General features: G+C 37.6%; 1 protein-coding gene across 2 annotated transcripts in view; it reads left to right on the top strand.

Annotated features, from left to right (window-relative positions):
• Positions 1–20,553, top strand: part of LPGAT1 (lysophosphatidylglycerol acyltransferase 1) — a 78,227-nt gene extending 57,674 nt beyond the window's left edge. For both annotated transcript variants that reach the window (XM_060754318.2, XM_060754317.2), the window contains 3 exons: positions 1,796–1,922; positions 10,120–10,226; positions 13,326–20,553. In XM_060754318.2, the coding sequence (XP_060610301.1) occupies positions 1,796–1,922; positions 10,120–10,226; positions 13,326–13,477 (386 nt within the window). In that variant the 3' untranslated portion in view covers positions 13,478–20,553. The remainder of the gene's footprint in view (positions 1–1,795; positions 1,923–10,119; positions 10,227–13,325) is intronic.
• Positions 20,554–21,151: the final 598 nt, after the last annotated feature.

The raw sequence follows: 21,151 nt of genomic DNA, 5'->3' as shown, positions 1-21,151 counted from the left end.
TATGTATAAGATAAGTAGACTGTTTTGAACCAGCGAACTGCTTTTAATTGAACGCTTATAATTGTTTTAATTGTGTTGATTGTAACTGTGCGTTTTAATGTATTGTTTTTTGGCATCTAATGTCTGCCTGCTATAAGCCGTCCTGAGTCCCTCTTTGAGGGTGAGAAGGGCGGGATAGAAATGCCCGAAATAAATAAATAAATAAATATGTGTTAAAACTGGACTTTGTCACTATTAAGGATTTAGAACTTTTAAAGTTTTAAAACATCATCCTAAATAGCATTTGGCCAGGGTTTTGTATTGGAAATTTCACCCTCTTTCCCATTTATTGCAGACAATAATGTCAAGACAAATGGCACCTGCAGAGAAAATAGTAGAGAGGTGTATAAATCTTTAAAATAAATAAACCTTTAGTTCATTTGTATTTGTTTAGTCTGAGTGGCTATCAAACTTGCTTAAGTTGAGCTCTTTTTCTGAGTTGTTGGGTACTTTCATTGCACTAAGATAACCTAAGTAACAAAGTTATTTCTGAACTTAGGATTTCATCCTATTTCTTATCAGCAATGATGTTGATGTGGTAGTTTTCTGATGAAAATATTACCTTGCTTGTATGGAGTGGAAGAAGAGTTGTTGTTATCCTTTAATTTCATTTTTTCTGTATAGATAACTGAATTGTTGCAAATTAAAATATATCAATGTCATTGAGCGAATGCATTTTAATTTAATATGTTTTAATAAATGCATTTTTAATTCAAGCATTATTAAATATAGCTGCTTTTCTGTGTGCTAAATCCTTAGTAGAAGTCCCTTTTTATATAGAAAGCATGAAGAAGGTTTTTTTTTGTTGTTGAAAGATTGACATTCAATGAATTGGGAGCAGGCAAGTCTTTTATTTAGAAAGTATGAAGAAAGAAGGGTTTTATTTATTTATTTATTGGGAAAGATTGAAACTCAGTGAATTGGGACAGGCAAGTCTTTGCACTGAAATCTTCCACTAAAATAAATATATTAATGGTGTGTCACAGGACTTTTAGTATTTTCTTGAATACGGTTTTGTTTATTCTTGGGTTGATCTTGTTATTGGAACCAGATCTGGTAAGGTGAAAGTTTGCAAACATTGGGCTTTATGTCAGTCTAAAAGAGACACTACCCCCCTCCCCTTACAGAACATTGCAATTACTTGGACTTTTAAATACTCACTTAAACTATGACTTAATTAATATTCCATTTATTGACAGAATTCCCAATATATGTCTCTTAATGCCTGTTTGATTTTTAAAATCCTACTTTATTGATATTGTCAATAAAGCTGTCAGCTGCTCATTTCTGCCTTTGAGGCTGCTGTTTCGCACCATCTTTCAATTTTCAGTATCTCTCCAGCCTCATGACTTGTATAGTCACTACTTGTGTTGTGTATGAGATGTGAGGCTGCAGAGAGACTGAGGATCTGAAAGATGAGCAGTAGCGCCAGAGTTGCTGCCTTAAAGACAGAAACAGGCAGCAGAAGGCATTTGGGTTTTTGGATAAAGGAGACTTAACCTGTATATGTAATTCAGATCAAAGATAGACAAGGGAATTCTGTAGTTAGAAAAATACGAACACTGAAAATCTGCTTGCATACTTTCCTATCATATAGTAATATTTAGTACTTCTGCATCTCATGCTATACGTATGCTCATAGTATGTGAACTGTTAGTAAGAATTAATGAGATAAAATGTTAAAACAGAAGTAGAATATTTGTGATTGAAATGTTTAGTATTTTCTTCCTTTCTTTACACATTGCCTTTTTTTTAGAAAGCAAACCAAAAGGTCTTCAGTGGGTAATAGATACAACGATTGCATATCCCAAAGCTGAACCCATAGACATCCAGACCTGGATTCTGGGCTACAGACGACCAACAATTACCCATGTACATTACAGGTAGGAAATGCATTTGTTGTCTTTAATTGTCGATTCAGCCTATAAAATGGACTTTGTAATATATCATAGAAAATAACAAAACATGAAATAAAATATTTTGGTGATTTTACATTTAAAAAGTGTTTTTACTTTCTGGAAGGCACATCATTTTGAATGTGGAAAATGTGAAAACGGTTGTTTGAAAATCTTTCTTGCTAGAAAGACAGGTATTTTCAATCCAACAGACTAGTGGAAAACCCAGACCAGCTTTGAGAATTAAAACTAGTGCTTTAGTTGTGGTCAAATGTGGTACTTAAGACCTAGTGGAAAGAAGTTGTCCTGGTTTGGTTAAGGATTGGACATAGAGTTTCTAACCATCAGTACCTATTTGAGGCAGGGGGCAGGGAGGATGGACATCCAGGTGGAAGCCATGTAGTATTTCCTCATTGTTAAACTTGGATTCTGGAATGTCCACAGTTTTTGACTGCATTGCAGGCTTGTGGGTGCACATTAGTTCCCTATTCTGAACTTGGTTCTAATTCTAAGTTGTCATGCCAGTCTACACCCTTAATGTCTGAACTCTGCTGGATAGCTGTCTTATTTTTAAAGACTGAATTATTGGGAACAAATTGCTTATGAAAGAACATACCCACATGCACAACATGACTTGTGGGTGGATATTCTTTAGCTGCCAGTGTGCTGCCAGAAGCTTCAGTATATCTATCGACCTCAGGTTGCAAGACTGTGGTGTTTATTCTGATTCTTGCAAATGCTACCCATGAGACTGCCCTTGAAAAACAAATGGAAACATTTGAGTTTGTACAAAATACTGTAGCTAAGTTGTTGTTTGGTGCAAGCTACTTTGAATATTTTATAATTCTTTGATATTGGTTGCTTCTGAACTGAGTAAGGGTATTAATCTCAAAGCTCCAGACTCTGGTTCTTCCCTTCAAACTGTGATGAAATTCCTCAATCATCAGAGGCAGTCATATGGCTACTGGGAGCTTCTTGCTAGTGTTTGCAGGGAACACTTTCAAGTGAGATCTGTCATGTCCTGATGTACTCTTTAAGCTGTTTAACTCAAATCTTACTTTTCAAAGCAGTCTTTGGCTTACTGGCTATAGTATGAGACATTGCAATTCCTTTATGTTTTCTGCATATAGTGGGTCCTTGCTATCCGCTTAAGTTTTGTTCCAAGGCCTCTGTGGATACTGAAATCTAGCTATCCTATTACATACAATATGGTAGTAAAATGATATCCCTTATATAAAATGACAAAATCAGAGTTTGTTTGTTTGTTTAGGATTTTTAAAAATATTTTCAAACAATGGATGGTTGAATCCATGGATACAAGATCCGTGGATATGAGGGGCCAACTGTACTGATTGTTCGATTGGTTGTTTCCATAGGTTTCTTCTATAATATTGTTTTAATATTGTGTGATGTGATAAATTGTTAATGTTATTTTAAAGTTGTTGTGGGCTGCTTTTAATCTACCTAGTAGAAAAAGACAGGATAAAAGCTTAAAAATAAATAAAAATAAAATGAGTGTTTGTTAAAGATGTCTGTGGTATCCATAATGAGGAACAACATAGCTTCTCCCCTTCCCAGCTTCAACTCTATGTTAGACCTGAGCTGACACAACAACTCCACCAGCTCATAGAAAAAGTGTGGGTGACCGAGAAAAACCCAGCAGATTTCAAGGATGCCACCATCATCATCCTCTTCAAAAAAAGGGGAAAGAATAGACTGCGGAAACTGTCGAGGTAACTCCCTTCTAACCTCCGCTGGGAAAATCCTCGCAAGAATCCTTGCAAACTGCTTTCTACCCCTTTCAGAAGACACCCAGAATTCCAGAACGGCTTCCACCCCTTCAGAGGAACAGTGGACATGATCTTCACTGCCCGACAGCTCCAAGAAAAATGCAGGGAATAAAATCAACCTCTGTACGTGGCATTCATTGACCTTGCAAAGACATCCAACACAGTGAATCGCTGTCTGGACCATCCTCCAAAAAAATCGGGTGCCCTAGCAAATTCCTGAACATCCTGCAGATCCTCCATGTGACATGATGGCAACAGTCTTGGACAGCAGTGGCTCCCAAAGTGACCCATTTAAGGTGGAATCAGGTGTCAAACAGGGATGTATTATTGCCCCAACCTTATTTTCCATCTTCATCGCTACGATACTTCATATTGTTGACGGGAAGCTTCCCACCGGAGTGGAAATCATCTATCGGACAGATGGCAAGCTATTTAACCTCAGCAGACTGAAAACCAAAACCAAGGTTACAACAACATCTATTATAGAAATGCAGTATGCTGATGACAACATCGTCTGTGCTCATTCAGAAGAAGACCTACAAGCCACTCTAAACACCTTCGCAGAAGCATACGAGAAGTTCAGCCAATGTGATGTGAAGGAAAACTTGGCTCTAAAGGAGAAACTGGGCAATCTCAAGGCAAAATGAGTTTTAGCAGCATGTATTTAGGTTTTCTACTGGGCCTTGAACTAGAAATGTAATAAATATAGAAAATGGTGGATGTCTATTGACATCTATTGTCTATTGAAATAAATAAATAAATAAATAAATAAATAGCCAGCTTTGTGTACAAGTCCTGTCTTGGCAGGTATAATGGTTCTTCTTTAGCACACTGGTACACATGTTATCCAGTGGTTTAAATGCATATTTTAAAAAGACAAGCAGAAACTGCCTATGTTTTCTGCCAAAAATCTCTTCATAAACGCAGGCTCATGTTCACGTACTCACAATCCATGATGACAACTTTGTTGGGCCAACATGGTTATTCTTCTCTGAAGGGAATACAAGAATAAAGAGTTCTTCATTCTAATCCAGCTCTGTAAGATATATCTAGCATGCAGTTTAGCAGCAGTGGAATTCATGTGGAAATATTACATGACACTGATCAGAAATTTTTTATTCCTCTGGGCGACAAGACTTCATCTTACAAGAAGTATAGTTATTGCAGAGAGGTTTAAAGTATGCAGTGATTTATATTCATAGATCAGAATTTTTTCAAATGTTTTGGGACATAATTCACATTCACAACTGTATAACTGTTAAGATCTATGCAGAACTATTTATTAGCTTTAATTGTGCTTATTCTCAACTAAGTATATAGCCCTGCATTGTAAATCTTAATAAAATCAGAGATTGTTCTCAACAGAACTTAGTGCTTTATGAATGACTTTAGGATTGCAACCTGAATATTTCAGTACAGTTAATTTTCATTAATCTGGAGGGAGAAAGTGGGAAGGGAGAAAAAGAATGCAGTAGAATTGTTAAGACTCGCTGGTTTTTGTTTTCATGTTATTTTGGGGGGGATATAAACTTATATCTTCAAATGTAGTACTAAGTGGTATTAAGACATCCTAGCCACTATTGATCACCACCCTAGCCACTGTAGATGTGGAATACCTGTACACCAACATCCCACATCAGGATGGATTACCAGCCATCAAGAATGCTGTCCTGAATGAAGTTACAGTAGACCTGCCACCTCATCACACTAGAGCATCTATCCACTTTAAATCCGGTTGCTGCTGCCTACAGAATTCTGGGGTTTATAGTTTAGGGAGGTGCCTTTAAATTGCACAGCCAGAGAGGTCCTAGGCCTCACTAAACTACAAACCCCAGAATTCTGCAGGAGGCAGCAACCAGATTTAAGGTGGATAGATGCTCTAGTGTGATGAAGTCACTATCCACCAAACTTGTGTACTTACTCATAATTACTTTACTTTTGGGAGTAATCTACACCTCCAAGTCTGGTGCTGTTATGGACACCTGCAAGCCTCCAGAGTATGCAAAGATCTTCATGACTGACCTGGAACAATTTTTTGATGGCGTCTTTGTAATTTTGCTACATGGAAAGCAATCATTTGGAAAGTTCTACCAGAATTTCAAGAAATTGAAAATTACCATAAATCTGAGCCTGGAGCAATCCATACAAAAAAATCATTTTCTTGATACTACTGTGCAACTACACAATGGTCTAACTAGCCTAAATGAGTTTGATGTCATAGGTGAGGTGTCAGCTATTGTCAAAATGGAGTTAATCAGCATCAAACCAGCTGAATTTTTAACTTTTATTTTATGGCAACAAGTTCAGATCTGCAGGACCAGATGGCCTGCCTCCCAAAGTACTAAAGAAACTTGCTGCTGTACTTTCTCAATCCCTTTACCATCATTTTGAGAAAAAAATGAGCTGTCAAAGGACTGGAGAAGGACAGAAAATGTACATTTCTTCAAACAAAAAAAGACAAAAAGGAAACTATAAACCAGTCGGCCTCAGCTCAATACTAGGAAAAAAATATTAGAGCGGATTATACAGGAGTCTGCAGGTGACAATGCAATGATTAGTAGGAGTAGACATGGGTTTATAAAGAACAAATCCTGCCAAACTAATCTTCTATCTTTTTTGATCAGGTAATTTGTTTATACGGTGATAGGAATGTTGTGGATGTTACTTATCAGGTCCCACATAGTGTTTTGATTAGCAAACTGATTGAAAGTGGAATGTATGAGAACACGGTCAGATAGATCCATAACTAGTTGGAAAACTGTGGTCAAAGAGTTGTCATGATGGCCATGTATAATATGTGAGGGGAAGTCATAGGGAGAAGGGAGCAAGCTTGTTTTCTGCTGCCCTGGGGACTAGGAGGCGGAAAGAAAATTACAGGACAGGAGATTTCACCCGAACATTAGGAAGAACTTCCTGACTATGAGAGCTGTTCAGCAGTGGAACTCTCTGCCTGGACTGTTGTGGAGACTTCTTTTTTGGAGGCTTTTAAACAGAGGCTGGATAGCCATCTGTCAGGGGTGCTTTGAATGAGATTTTTCTGCATCTTGGCAGGGGGTTGGACTGGATGGCCAACAAGGTCTCTTCAAACTCTATGATTCTATAATTCATCAATGGATGTACTTCAAACTGGAAGAAGATCTTGCATGGTGATTCTTCATTTTTAATCAATGATGTAAATGTGGTAGAGGAATTTCTTATGAGGTTTGCAGATGACACAAAACTGGGAAGGTGATTGTCACTTCGGAAGATAGGAACAGAATCCAAAAGGATCTAGATAAACCAAAAATTGGACAAATATTAATAAAATGAAATTAGGTAGAGACTAATGCAAAATTTCACATTTTAGATCACAAGAATATAGGATAGGGGATACAAGGCTCAGTAGTACTTCATGCAAAAAGAACCTGGGGACCATTGTTGGATATAACATGAACATGAGCCAGCAGTGTAAGGAAAGTAATAATCCCATTATATTCTATGGTGGCCAAGCTTCATCTGGAGTCCTGCACTCAGTTCTAGGTACCTCATTTTAAGAAGGATATAGACATGTAAAATCAGGTTTGGCGAAAGGCACCTGATGGTTCAGGCCCAAGCTATTTGCCTGATCACCTCTCAGACCCAGGCCCTAAGATCTTCAGGAGAGGCCTGTCTTTCGGCCCCACCTCCATCTCAAGCTCAGTTGGTGGGTACAAGAAAGAGGGCCTTCTCAGTGGCTGCCCCTCGATTCTGGAACTCCCTCCCTAAAAAAATCTGTCTTGCATTTTCCCTAAAAATATCTGTCTTGCATTTTCCCTAAAAATATCTGTCTTGCATTTTCACTTTTACCTACAATGCAGCTTACAACACAAGCTATCTTATCAAAAAGTTGCTATACTTTAGTTTAGTGCGTACATATTCAAGATGGTATAAACCTTCAGACTTAGTGCACTTGTCTCCACATTTCTGGCCGCCATCCATGCAACACCTTTTTCGGTTTCATTAATAAAGTGACAATTCAAACATGTATACTGCAGCACTTTTAACCATCAAAATGGAGTTCTTCCCACCCAAATCAAAGTAGATAAATCAGTGGTTGAAATGCTGTTTGATTCAGTGCATGGCTGCTACTGCACTGAATTTTGGAGGAAGCTGGGAACACTCTAACATATTAATCACAAGGGCACATGACAAAGTAGCCATTTTAGCAAAATGGGTACCTGGCACATCTTAATGTGGTTTGGATATCTTCTGTAGTCCCCTTGGGATTTTTTTGTGTATTAAACGTAGCACGCTCAGTCATAATTGTTCCTGTTACCTGGAAAGTTTTTCAGCAGAGTGAATTGTAGCTAAGCAGCACTTAAGAAATCCCCTGAAGGCAATAGCAACACAACAGCATGAGATGGGCAGATAAGAGGCACATTGGCAAACATCTTGAAAAATGTTTGCTTCAGACTGCCTTTGAAAGGTTAACCACAGCTACTTTCTCCATCCCTTTAACTGGAAGGCCAATGCACAGCAGTCTTACATAAGAAAAGCCAAAAGGCACTTAAATTGGAGAGTTCACTAATGAGAGTGGAGAGTAGCTACATTTTTTGACCTTTCAATATCTTCCAGGCTTGTTGAAGCTGAAATGACATTGCAAGTTCCTGGAAAAAAACAAGATAGCACTGGTATGAAAGGAAATGTGTTGGTGGGATTAGTAAAATAAGTCATTAGAGTGAGTGGGAAGGTTAGTATTGAGGAAGTTGGCTGTTTTTTAGACTACAGTAAAGTTACACTCCTCTAGTCATTATATTATGGTATTGTGTAAGGAGATGCATTTAAAACTAGCCAGTCAAAAAGAATGATCCTGTGCATTGTGGCGCAAGTATAACATTCTGAAAATGTTAAAAAGTATTTTCATTGGGAGAAGGAAATTAATACTATGACAGTGTGTTCATGCTGTGGATTAGTGCTATATTTTTAGATAAGAAAAGTGCATCTGAGAAACCATGGTGGGAATTCAGTTTAAGATGCAGTGCACATAAATGGACACACACATGCCTAGTAACAAGGAAGAGGGGTTGCTACTATCAGCTGTGCTTGTCTTTATCTGTACCTTCTTTTTTTTTTGGTCGGTCATTCCATGTTTCTAATAACCAGTATATTTTATTGCTTTGCATTTATCATCTCTTAACTGTTGTTACCTACCACAGTTCATAACTTTGCAATAAGTTAATAAGATAGTATTGGGATTAATCATGATTGTTTTAATATATTAACTGAAGTATGTAGTTGTAGTGTAAAGACAATGTATAATGTTTTTCTCTACAAGTTCTTGATAAGTGTCAAGAGATTATCAGGCTATGAAGTAGATCAAGGTAGATGATCAAGAGAGTTGTGGCATAATTAGGGTATATAGCGTGTATCTCTGAAATACTCTTACAAGAGGTGAAAAAATAAGGACTCAATGAAGACTTTGTGCTCATGTGTAATTAAAACAGTTCTTCTAAAAATAGAATAAATAATATTTATTTATCGTGTCAGGAGCAAGCCAAACAGTTGTATTGCATTTTTAAACAAACAAAACACAAAGTTTGCAAGCTTGGTAGTTGATTAAATGTCCTTTGACCAGTACCTGGCCACTTGGAGTGCCTCTGGTGTTACTATAAGAAAGTCCTCCATTGTGCATGTAGCAGGGCTCAGGTTGATTTGCAGCAGATGGTCTGTAGTTTGCTCTTCTCCACACTCGCATATCGTGGATTCCACTTTGTAGCCCCATTTCTTAAGGTTGGCTCTGCATCTTATGGTACCATAGCGCAGTCTGTTCAGCGCCTTCCAAGTCGCCCAGTTTTCTGTGTGCCCAGGGGGGAGTCTCTCATTTGGTATCAGCCATTGGTTGAGATTCTGGGTTTGAGCCTGCCACTTTTGGACTCTTGCTTGCTGAGGTGTTCCAGCAAGTGTCTCTGTAGATTTTAGAAAACTATATATTGATTATATATTATTATTATTATTATTATTATTATTATTATTATATGCCAGGTTTCAAAAGCGCCCCTTGGTGGCACAGTGGGTTAAATCGGTGAGCTGCTGAACTTGCTGATTGAAAGATTGGCAGTTTGAATCTGGGGCGCGGGGTGAGCTCCCGCTGTTTGCCCCAACTTCTGCCAACCAAGCAGTTCAAAAACATGCAAATATGAGTAGATCAATAGGTAGGACGGTAACGGTGGGACGGTAACGGCGCTTTATACAGTCATACTGGCCACATGACTTTGGAGGCGTCTACGGACAATGCTGGCTCTTCAGCTTAGAAATTGAGATAAGCGCCACCTTCTAGAGTCAGACACAACTAGACTTAATGTCATGGGAAACCTTTACCTTACCTACAGGTTTCGAATCATAGGCCTAATTACTGTTCTATTCTCTTTAAAATGCAGGATTTTTCCAATTAAAGATGTACCTCTTGAACCCGAAGCCCTCACTGTTTGGTTATATCAAAGGTTCATTGAAAAGGAGGATCTCTTGTCACACTTTTATAAAACAGGTAAAAATTTCTTTCAGATAAAAATGTAATCACTCATTTCAAGCATGTATTCTTAAGATTTAGTAATCCACAAATCCAACCTGAGCTATGAACTTGCACTTCCGGCCTGAGATCTGCCACTCACTGCACAATCTGGTACATTTTATGGAGAAATCCTTCCTCTGATCCTATTTCTTTCAATATTTGTGCTTTTCAGGTATTTATATTTTGGTGCATGTGACAGGGCTCAAAGATGCATGGTTCTAAATATGATTTTGGACTGCAGTTGCTGCCGGGTATAGATAGCCATAGCTAGAAATGATGGATGAAATGGATTACATTATCCACCCTGGCCAATGAAGTGTCTTACCACAGTCACTCAAGGGTATCCCAATCTGACAATTTCAATTTCCTTGGAGTACCTGAAATCTCTTACTGGATTTGAATATGAGATGAGCACCAATATTGGTTTTAATATGAGCTATTATATAATAACTGTTAATTAAGAAAATATTTTACATGGTACTTTAAAGGTACTTCATGGTAGTTTGTGAAGGATTGAGAAGTCTCTAGGCAACTTCTTTCATAAGCCAAATTTCTTAAAGTTCCACCCCAGCCAGTCATTCTAGTGGACATAGACCTTCTCAGATACCACATCTCTTCCATTTGTACCTCCTGCTGTGCTTGAATTGTTTGCCTCATTTTTAAGCTCTGCTTGAAATAATAAAATGTTAAATCATCTACATGGCAGCCTCCTGGCATGGTGGAACCATCTGTTCCCATCTTCTGATCTTCACTAGCTTAGTATATATAGCAGTACAGTGCAGGAATACTTTCACACTCTGGTGTCAATTATCCACCTTACATCACCAACTAATGTTCTCTCCACACTTGTTAACTCTTCCAGCTGTCCTTTTTCCAAATACTTAATAAATGCCTTTTTCTCCACTGGTTTGAACACAGAGATAATTAAAGCCTGGTGTTTACCACACCAGTTAAAATGAATTAATCTACCCCAGATCCTGTGTATCAAATATTAAAAACAACACTATCTTATTCCTATCAAGCAGCTACCAAGCAGTAAACTAGCTCAAAGACTACTAACAATATCTCGAATGTTGACACTAGGATAATCAAAACTTACAGAAATCTTTTATCAAAGCACAGTCAGACAGAAATTGATATAGCACTTACTTCTCACAAGCTAAATGGGAGTTATTCACAAGTGAGTGAGTATAAGCTTATAATCTGAAAGTTCCTTTAGCCATCATACATATGATTTAAATGTGCTTTAAATACGTTTAAATTGGCAACCATGCAAAATGGTGGATTTATAATTTAAATTTTGCCTTGTTTTTGGTTATCTTTGAAGTTTATTTTTGCTGCCGTTCATCAAGAGAACATGACTGTGTGCCACCACTAATGCCCATCACACTGGTCAGTTTTAAAACCTGACATCAGTGGACTGGGTGAGGCTTTCGTCCCCAACAGTCAGTCTCAATGTTGTCAATTTCTGTGATTCAGTGACTCAGTCAATTTATTGTTCTGTTCAATAGGATTTGTTATAAGTGAGGGGTACAGGGGTAAACTTAGAAAAACATAGACCAAATATCTCTGTATTATGAAGAAAACAATGGGGGTAAAACATGGAGGAAATGTGGAAAATAAAATTGTGACCTGGTATGGATTGTATATGAATCTTTACAAGGCTTGCCTATGGAGCATCTTCTTTCATATCATTTGAAAAGTGGAGATATCAAACCCAGACATAACAAAGGATGTAATTATAAGCATTCTTGGTGCTTAAAGAATGACTGTGAATGCTTTGAGACTAAAATTATGTGTTCATCTATCTGTAAATGTGTTGACTGCAAAAATTATGAAGAAAGCACAGAGCGTAAAACACTAATCAATATGCCAAATAATATGGAGATTAAAAGTCATGAAGAAAATGATGCTGTATCATTTTCTGACTTAGAAATATGGTCAAACTCTAGAAAAGACAGTAGGCAATCTAATACATGTATATCATGGGATGGAGGCAACATGTGCCTGTCTCCTGACACAAGCTGAAGAGGCAGAAAAAGAAGCTTCTTCTGTTTGTTTAGCAGAATGAACCAATCAATTGTATAAGAATTTGAGAGATGCTTATCACAGATTCTTCACTCTGAATTTAAATCTAAAGGACTGAAAGTTGAATAAAACATCTCAGTTACCAATCCACAAAAACAAAAAAAAGAAAAGTGTGAGCAGGGAAATGTACCAATATTTCTGCTCCAGATTTTTTTTTTAACTGAAAGAATGATTGGTGCAAAATAGAAACACAGAAATGAGGGGAGATGCTCCAGTGGTCATTGAAGTATATTAATCCTCATCCCATCAGATTTTTTTAAAAAATCATTGAATGCCTAAATCTGGTACGTTTTTTGATCCCAATAGGAATTCCAATCTTTTGTGCTGTATAAAATGCTCAATACTCACAGGATATTTCAATTTGTTGGGTTCAGAAACAAATACATTCCACAATACTATAAACCGCAGACTCACGTGGGGGGAAATGTTTGAGTTGCTCCTTGTTTAGAAACCATCCTTGCTAGAAAAATATATATAACCAATACAGAGGTGGTAGCTTTGTATCTTCAACAATCACCACTTGTATATGGCTGGTAGCTAAAACTCCAGAAACATTATTTGCACTCTTCAGTTGACAATTTCATAAAATGCCTACCTTGTAGGTATAATTGTCTATGAATTATCCAACAAACATGACTCCAAAGTGCTAAAATGCTTCATTTGCCTAGGTTATGGTTAAAATACATGTGTTATTTTGTCATTCTTTCCAGCTACAATTCTTTTAAATTATTGCCTTTGACAATACAATTCATTTTGAGACTCTCAATTGGTTTAATCAATTTGTTCTTCAAAAGTAACATAATAAACATTTTCTTCATGCCAAGAAATCTCATGCTATATGCAATGGATAAATAGCTTGAATTATTTTGTATAGTACATAAAGCGCTAGTGCTACATCTGCTCTGTATTCTTATACAACCAGATCAGACAAAACCCACCAAAGGTTGCCCAGACACCTGACTAACACACTTTTCCATTCTCTTTCAGGAGCATTCCCTCCCATTCAGGGACAGACAGAAGTTGTTTCCCGGGAGATGACCCTTAGTAATTTGTGGCTAGTTCTTGTACAGTCCTTTGCATTTTTGTCAGGTGGTATGTGGTACTGCATTCTTCAGTATTTTTATCAATGCCTGTTTTAAAAGGTGAATGAGAGGGACCTGAGTACACAGCAAGAGAGGCGGTACTTTACAGAGTGCATCGTGTTATGTGCGCAAATGTGAATATGCCAGGAGAAAGGAACATGCTGGATGGACATTTTCTCATTTTGAAGGGTTTTAAACTCCACTAGAAGAGAGGATCAGTAATATAGAGACCTGATGATGTATTTTACAAACTCGATATTTTTTAAAGGTGTGTCTCCCCATACGTTTACGTCAGCGGATTCAGAATTTGAAAAGGAGACACAAGTATACAGCCACCACCGGTGAACATCTGCAGCAAGAATGCTTTCACCACAGGTAGTATTCAGCCTTGTAGTTAAACCTTGGAATCTTCAGCAACTTTTTCTCCAGTAGTCTGTACTGCAAGTCTTGTAGTAGAGATCCCTCAGCTACACAAACTTGAGTTGTATTGTAATTAATCATGCTGGATCTGTTTAATGTACTCTGCAAACTTGGTTATGGTATCGTGACTGCCCCATGTAACCTGTTTAGTAGAGACATTTAAAAAAAATCTCAGTGAGATCTTGTATTGGAAACCTAGAAGTGGAAAACTATTCTGCAAGAAGGCATTATTGTGTCATGAAGTATTGAAAGATTTGTCTATACCTCATAGACCCAATTATTCTTACCAAATTTTCAGTCTGTAGGCCTCTTGTAAGAGTATTTAAAAATGGCCCATCTCTCAATCTGCTTCCTATTTTGGTTTTAGAACGCATTTCCCAAACTTATAAGTATCTCTGGGGTTTTTTGTTTTGTTTTGTTTTGCAAAATGCACTTTTGAAAATGCAATACAACGTGAAAAGGAGCTTAGCTTGAACGAAGTGTCAGTGCTGTTCTTAACAGATTTGCTTCTTGAGAACTGTTTGTTCAGAAAGGTCTGTGGATTTCCAGCACTAAAATGTATTGGGTTGCCACAGTCTCGCCAAGTTGATCTATTTTCTTGTTAAAACTTCTTAAAGGCCTTTATTTCCACTTGACACAATAGCACTCAAAACATCTGTGAGAGAGTTTGTGTACACAAAATGCCAAGAACCTCAATGTTTTGCTTTATATGAAAAATACGAGGAAGTTAGGATAGTCACAGAACAGTGTATCTAGTCATTGGATAAAACAAATAGGAAGATTTTTGCTTTACCATCCAGAGGTATTGTAAAAAATTCTCTGAACCATGAAGGGCATTATTAAATCTGTCATCTTACTGCAAAATGTCACTGCCATAGAAAGGGAATTTAAGAGGCAGACTGGCATTAAATCAGAATTTGAAGTATGTTAACAGTTTTCTGTTGGTTTTGAAGGAAAGGTTTCTGTGTTTGTTATTTATCTTGGAATGTTTTGCATCATGTCTCTATGGCTACATAAGATATCTATTAAAAACATTCCTTGAAAACAGTTTTCTAATTTACACATACAGACCTGTAGACTACATTTCAATTACAGAATGTTGCTGTTTATGAACTGTAAATTTTTTTCTAAGAGCCAAGCCAACAGTAGTTGTCTGTGCTGAGTTTGAGACCTATATTCTCCTGGGTTTTTTTTCCAAATCACATGAGAACCAGTTTTGGTGAGTAGTATACAAAATAAAAATATAAAACCACAAACAGTATACCTTTTTCCTTTTGGTTTCCTCTGGGAAAGAGGGATGGGGGAATAGATGCATTTTCCTGTATTATGTACACAAAAATTAAATGTGTCAAATACTATTTTTAAACGTAAAACAAATGTCCATGTAGATGATAATATCTCTAATTGATTCTAGATGATTTGCAGTTACATTTCATTTGTATTATATCACTACAATTATAGAGCAGAAAGTGCAGCATTAATGCAGGTTTCAAAACCTGTTTTTTTGGCACATAGCTAAAAACTAACATAAAAATAGAATCCATCTTAACAAATAATAACAAGAATATTCCTCCAGTCCCCTGAAGATGTCCAAGACAGTGTTGTAAATATTGATTTGCTTTCTTATGAATTAGCAGTGAACTACCATAAGACTTAATTTAACTGGACCACGTATTTCAATTTGTTTCTGTTCACGTGGCAGAAATCTCAATTTCTAGGGACTGGCGGTGATTTACAGACCTTTTGTGGATTGTATAAGGTTATGTCCCATTAATTTCAGTTCGACCCAATTCCAAACAGTGTGTTTGGATGTACATTACATTAGATGGATTTTTCCCTCTCATATCTGCCCTGGGAAATGTGAAAAAATGTTCAGTCACAGTGTCTTCTGTATGTTTGAATCAGGAAAAATTGTGAAGATACCGTGTTGTCAGAGGCTTTCTTGGCCAGAATCACTTGGTTGCTGTGAGTTTTCCAAGCTGCATGACCATGTTCCAGAGGCATTCTCTCCTGATGATTCAACCACATCTATGGCAAGCATCCTCGGAGGTTGCCTACCATAGATGTGGGCATTAATATCAGTAGAATGCCCCTGGAACATAGCCATATAGCCCAGAAAACTCACAGCAACCATGAGAAGATAGTGTTTTTAGGAACTCTTAAATAAAAGCACTTATTTGTTTTCAACTTCAGTTGTGATTTCAAATTTATGTACTTATTATGCAGTATTCCTACGAAATTCATCAGCAAAAATGCAATCTTAGAAACACAACTAATTATAAGTTAATCCTTTCAGTGTTCTCTTAATTAATTGAATGTGTACCTCTAACTATGCAGCGTGTTCATCTAGGTCTTGACGCAACCAGAACTTTTGTGAGTTAATATTAACTTGGTATCACCTTTGTCATCCTTACTTTACACCATGAGCATTTCTTGATTTATACAGAGTCATTATGGAAAATCTGCACATGAATTCTTGGGTCAACCAACAGTCTTCAAATATCTGTGGGGCTAATGCAGATAACTCCACAGATGCAACATTGATGCAGATAGGACTGCTATGTTGTTCCACAGGACAGGACTATTTTGCACTGTCCATTTCCAATATAGATTATTAGGAAAAACTTACCAAGGACAAGAAAATATTGCCTTGGGGGTGGGGGTGAGTAGACTTGTCTTCACTGGAGATGGAATATGGTAGGTAACACCCTACATTGTAGATGCTTTTTTGAGCAAGCCCTTGGAGAAGATTAACACCCAAGTCCCTTCCAACTACATAATCATATGAAGACAAAGAAGCATTTTAAGTAATATCAATTTCAGACCTGTAGAGTCAGTATTGGCCCTTGGATACCTGATATTGGGTATCCTTTTACAATGGTTAGTAGTGACAAACTAGTCATGCAGCTCATTTTGTCACAATCTGCATTTTGACTTCCTATCAAGAACATTATACGAAGAAAATAAGATACCCAATAAATAGCATTTTAGCAAATACAGTACAGTGGTTTTTTTTAGAGCATTAACAAACAAGACCCTGGTATTTAGTTTAGACTTCATACAATTCAATTAATGCACATCATTCACACAAATCCGCTTCCCCCCCCCCTTCTTGTTCTGACCATCTCTGCAGGTTTCCTTTTTCTGCAGGTTTCCTTGTAACATTAACAGTTTGTACTATTAGTAAGGATTTTGCACTACAAGAGTAAGTCATCCTTTATAGAGCCATAGGTTTTGTATTCTTCAAGGTATTTAGTCCTTTGAAATCCATCAGAAATAAAAAAAAATAATCAGGGAACTTATCCCTTTGTTTTGTTTTTTTACAATTTTAAACTGCTGTTATGTTCCAGTAGACCCATTAAAGCAGTGTTTCCCAACCAGTGGTCTATGGACCACCAGTGGCCCCCAAGAACGAAAATATGGTCCACGGCCTCACCATTACTTCACCGTTGCCTCAAAACCAAGCAGCAAAGAGAGCAACTGGTCTCGCAAAACCCTCTTATAGTTCCATGGCAACAGGGGTGCCAGGAGGGAAAAGGCTGACTAGCCAAGAAAGATTAATACTACCACATCAGCTCTAGATTATTAAATATGGTTTACTGTGGGCAAGCAGATGGCAACTACTGGATGGGATATGTTCTGTACCAGAAACTAGAACTGATGTGGTCTGTCCAATGCCATTTTCCGAGTCAGCACCCCAGATAACCAAACTAAATCTAAAGTTAACCAAAACCTGATTTGTAACCCTTTTGGTACTAATGTTGGAGAGTGAGCCCTGGTCAAAGTAGTCCATGGTCAAGTGGTCTGTGGTCAAAAAAAGGTTGGGAACCATTGCTTTAAAGTCATAGGTGGAAATTATTTCAAATGGGCTCCAAGTTTATTAAGAAAAACCCATTTGTTACTTTTAATACATTCAAATGACAACTCTGTAGGAAACTCTAGGTCCTCCAGTGGAAGTCTATAGTCAACTTTTGCAGGACCTACAAATGCATAGATAAGTATTTCACTAGAGGACCTAGAGATTCTGAGACAGAGCATATTAATGAAATCTGCAAATAATCAATTCTGCAAAAGTGAAAGCTGTACCTTCTGCGGAGAATGTGCTAGACTGCTTCTGTATTCTCTTTTGAGAAGGGATCATAGTGAGCTTAAGTGTTTAGTAGCTTCACTTTCCCATTCATTTCTACTGGGGTAGCTCAGACTCCTAACAGCTTTGTACATTAAAGTAGTTTGGTGATGAAGCACTATAATGGTAAAAATACACATAGAATATGGAATGATTTGGTATTGCTTAAAAATACAAAATTTCAAGCATTAAAGGAGGATTAAAGCTGGTTGTCAAAGTTATATGTGTTCATTAGCTCTCAGTACAATATGAATACCTACATGAAAAAATGTTGAATTTTTAAGATAACATACAGCCTATCTGTGGTGGCTCTTCACTATTATCAAAATGCATGGTTGACCTGGGCCAGTCTAATAATAATATGCAAATGTGGGAAGTAGGATTCATAATCCACCAGCCACAGTATTGTGTTGCCATTCTGTTCTTGTTTCTTTTTGGACTGAACAGGATCCCATTTAATGTTTGTGGCCCAGTGTTGCCCATTTCCTCCTTAATTGTTCAGTGCGGTGGCTCACTCCATCTGTGAGCAGAAATACATGATTATAATGAATAAGCATGATTACAACGAATGAGCATGTGGATTCAAACAGAATTTGCAACTTACCTCTAGACAAAATATTGCACATTATTCCAATCAAAGTCCATGAAATGTTACGGAATATGAAAGAAAAGATACTCAAGAGAGATGCTCCATGATTAATCATGGTTTTCATTTTCAACCACACCAAGGTGTGATAAAGGATTGTCCTGCTAAAGTATAGTAATTGTAATGTCTTGCAATTTGGTGGAGATGTGGTATGAAACTGCATTTATTCACATGATGAAGTTGAGAGAGAAACCATCATTTTGGTTGTGAATTATTTTCATTGCTATTGTATGATTCTGTAGCTGTTCTTTTCCTCCCTTTTCAATTCCACATCTTTTGTTTTATGCCATGATCAGAATGAAAATGGATGGTTCTGTTCAAGGATTGGTCCTATTTGGATTTGCAATCAAGTTTATGTCTTTCTTAGATTCCCTTCCCATAAACAGTTAACAGACTTTAAAAAAAATCTCAGTACAAATACATATTTCAAAAATGCTTTCCTCAGCACAGACAAATAAATGGCACCGTTAGCAGGTTTGATCCGTTGTGACAATCCTTTAGGCTTCATGTTGTAATTGTTAAAGAATGTTTGATAGGGAATGACAGAATTGTGCCCGTTTTTTGCATATGATAAAATATCAGATTGACTACTTTTCCTTGTGTTAATTGGATAAATATATGATTTGGTTATAAATATCTCATTTCACCAGTTCTAAGGCACACTTTTACCGTCATTTAAGGGTCATCAAAAATGGGGTGCACCTTACATTCGGTGAAATACAGTAGTTCAATTTATGGCTCTCAGGAATCACAAAAAGCTGCCTTCTCCCACCTGGTGCTTTCCAGATATTTGGGACTACATCATTCCTGACCTTTGCTGTGTAGGCTAAGGCTATTGTTCAAAACCTCTGGAGGGCACTTGGTTGGCGAAGCCTAACGTCAAGACTCATCTTTCTGTGCAAGAAGGGACTGGATTGCTTTCTCTTTTAATGCAAAGTTGCTGTAACATCTCTACAAATATTTTTGCAGAGATGTAGAGACCAATCTAGGGTTACGAAAACTACAGTAATACTTAAGGATACAGATTACTACAAAAGCTTTTGATGTAGCAAGTGGATGCTGTTTTCTTTCTTTTGACTTGTTGCAACTTACACAACGCCTCCAAAATAATGAAACTTTTAGCTTGAAAGCGTTTGCCACAGGTGACATTCATTTGATGTTCCGATGAGACACTAAGACCTTGTTCAGACTAACAGCCACTTCATTAGCAGTCATTGTGTTTTTGTGACCTCGCAAGACTTGTGTGGAGGTACTGTTTTGGCATTTCCAATATGGCTGCTCAGTGGTGTGGCTTTTTATTTTGAGCTGCCATGATACTGCAAACTGACAGCTGTTCCGTGAACAAGTGACCATGGATATCCCCAGAAATGCCACCTGAGGGTGAGGCCTTCCAGGCCACAAGTCTGGTGATGCCCCTGAACCCTCTCAAGGTGCTTACATAGAGCCACCCATCATCTGGACCGTAGTCAAAGGGACTCTAAATAGATAAACAGAAACTATTGGTACTCTTAGGAACTGACGGATGCACCTGGAACAGCCCCAAGAACTGTGTGTTGGTTAATGTCTACCTCTTCATTTCTCTTCTGGATTTTGTTTGGATTTCGATTTGTGGGAGTTTTTTGTGCTCACAATTAAAGTGGGGTTTTTGTTCCAAAGTTGTTTTTTTCTAGAGAGTGGGGGAAAACCTGAACGCTGATGTTTAAAATGCTAAGAGATCCACTGCTGACCAACCCTGTTCTGCACATATTTGATAAAAGCCATTGTTTTTAATTCCTAATATAAACAATGTTTGTTTGTAAAGTTTCTTCCTGCTGGGAAAAATGTATTTTTAAAAGGAAAAAAATTCCCTCTTTTGGCTATAAGAATGTCAGCTGTATGAGCAGGTGTGACCATATCATAACATGCTGATCGGATATAAATCAATAAAATTTATACCTCTCAGGACTCTTTTTAAGTTTGGTCTTTCAAGTAACAAATGGGCATGTCCTGTGGATTGCTTTGTTCAGATCCAGTGAGATTCTCAGTTAAAGATGCAACAAACTGAGGTGATTTGAAGGAATGTGACAGGTTGGCTATTTGAATTCGGGGAGCAGGGTGAGCTCCCACTGTTAGGCCCAGCTTCTGCCAACCTAGCAGTTCAAAAACATGCAAATGTGAGTAGATCAATAGGTACCGCTCCGGCGGGAAGGTAACAGCGCTCCATGTAGTCATGACGGCCACATGAGCTTGGAGGTGTCTATGGACAATGCCGTCTCTTTGGCTTAGAAATGGAGATGAGCATCACCACCCAGAGTCAGACACAACTAGACTTAATGTCAAGAGAAAACCTTTACGTTTGCTTATCAATTATCCACAATGCTTGGGACCAGAAGTATGTCAAATTTGGGGTGGATTTTTTTATTTTGGAATATTAGTATTTGCATAGATAATGTGTGGATAATCTTAGAGGTGCCTCGCGTAGCAGTGGGTTAAAGCTGCTGAACTTGCTAAAGCTGCTGAGCTGCTGAACTTGCTAACCGAAAGCTTGCAGGTTTGAATC

Source organism: Anolis sagrei, chromosome 1, assembly GCF_037176765.1.
Source record: "Anolis sagrei isolate rAnoSag1 chromosome 1, rAnoSag1.mat, whole genome shotgun sequence".
NCBI lineage: Eukaryota > Metazoa > Chordata > Lepidosauria > Squamata > Dactyloidae > Anolis > Anolis sagrei.
Note: the sequence above shows the minus strand (reverse complement) of the source record. Positions and strands in the feature narration are given on the sequence as shown.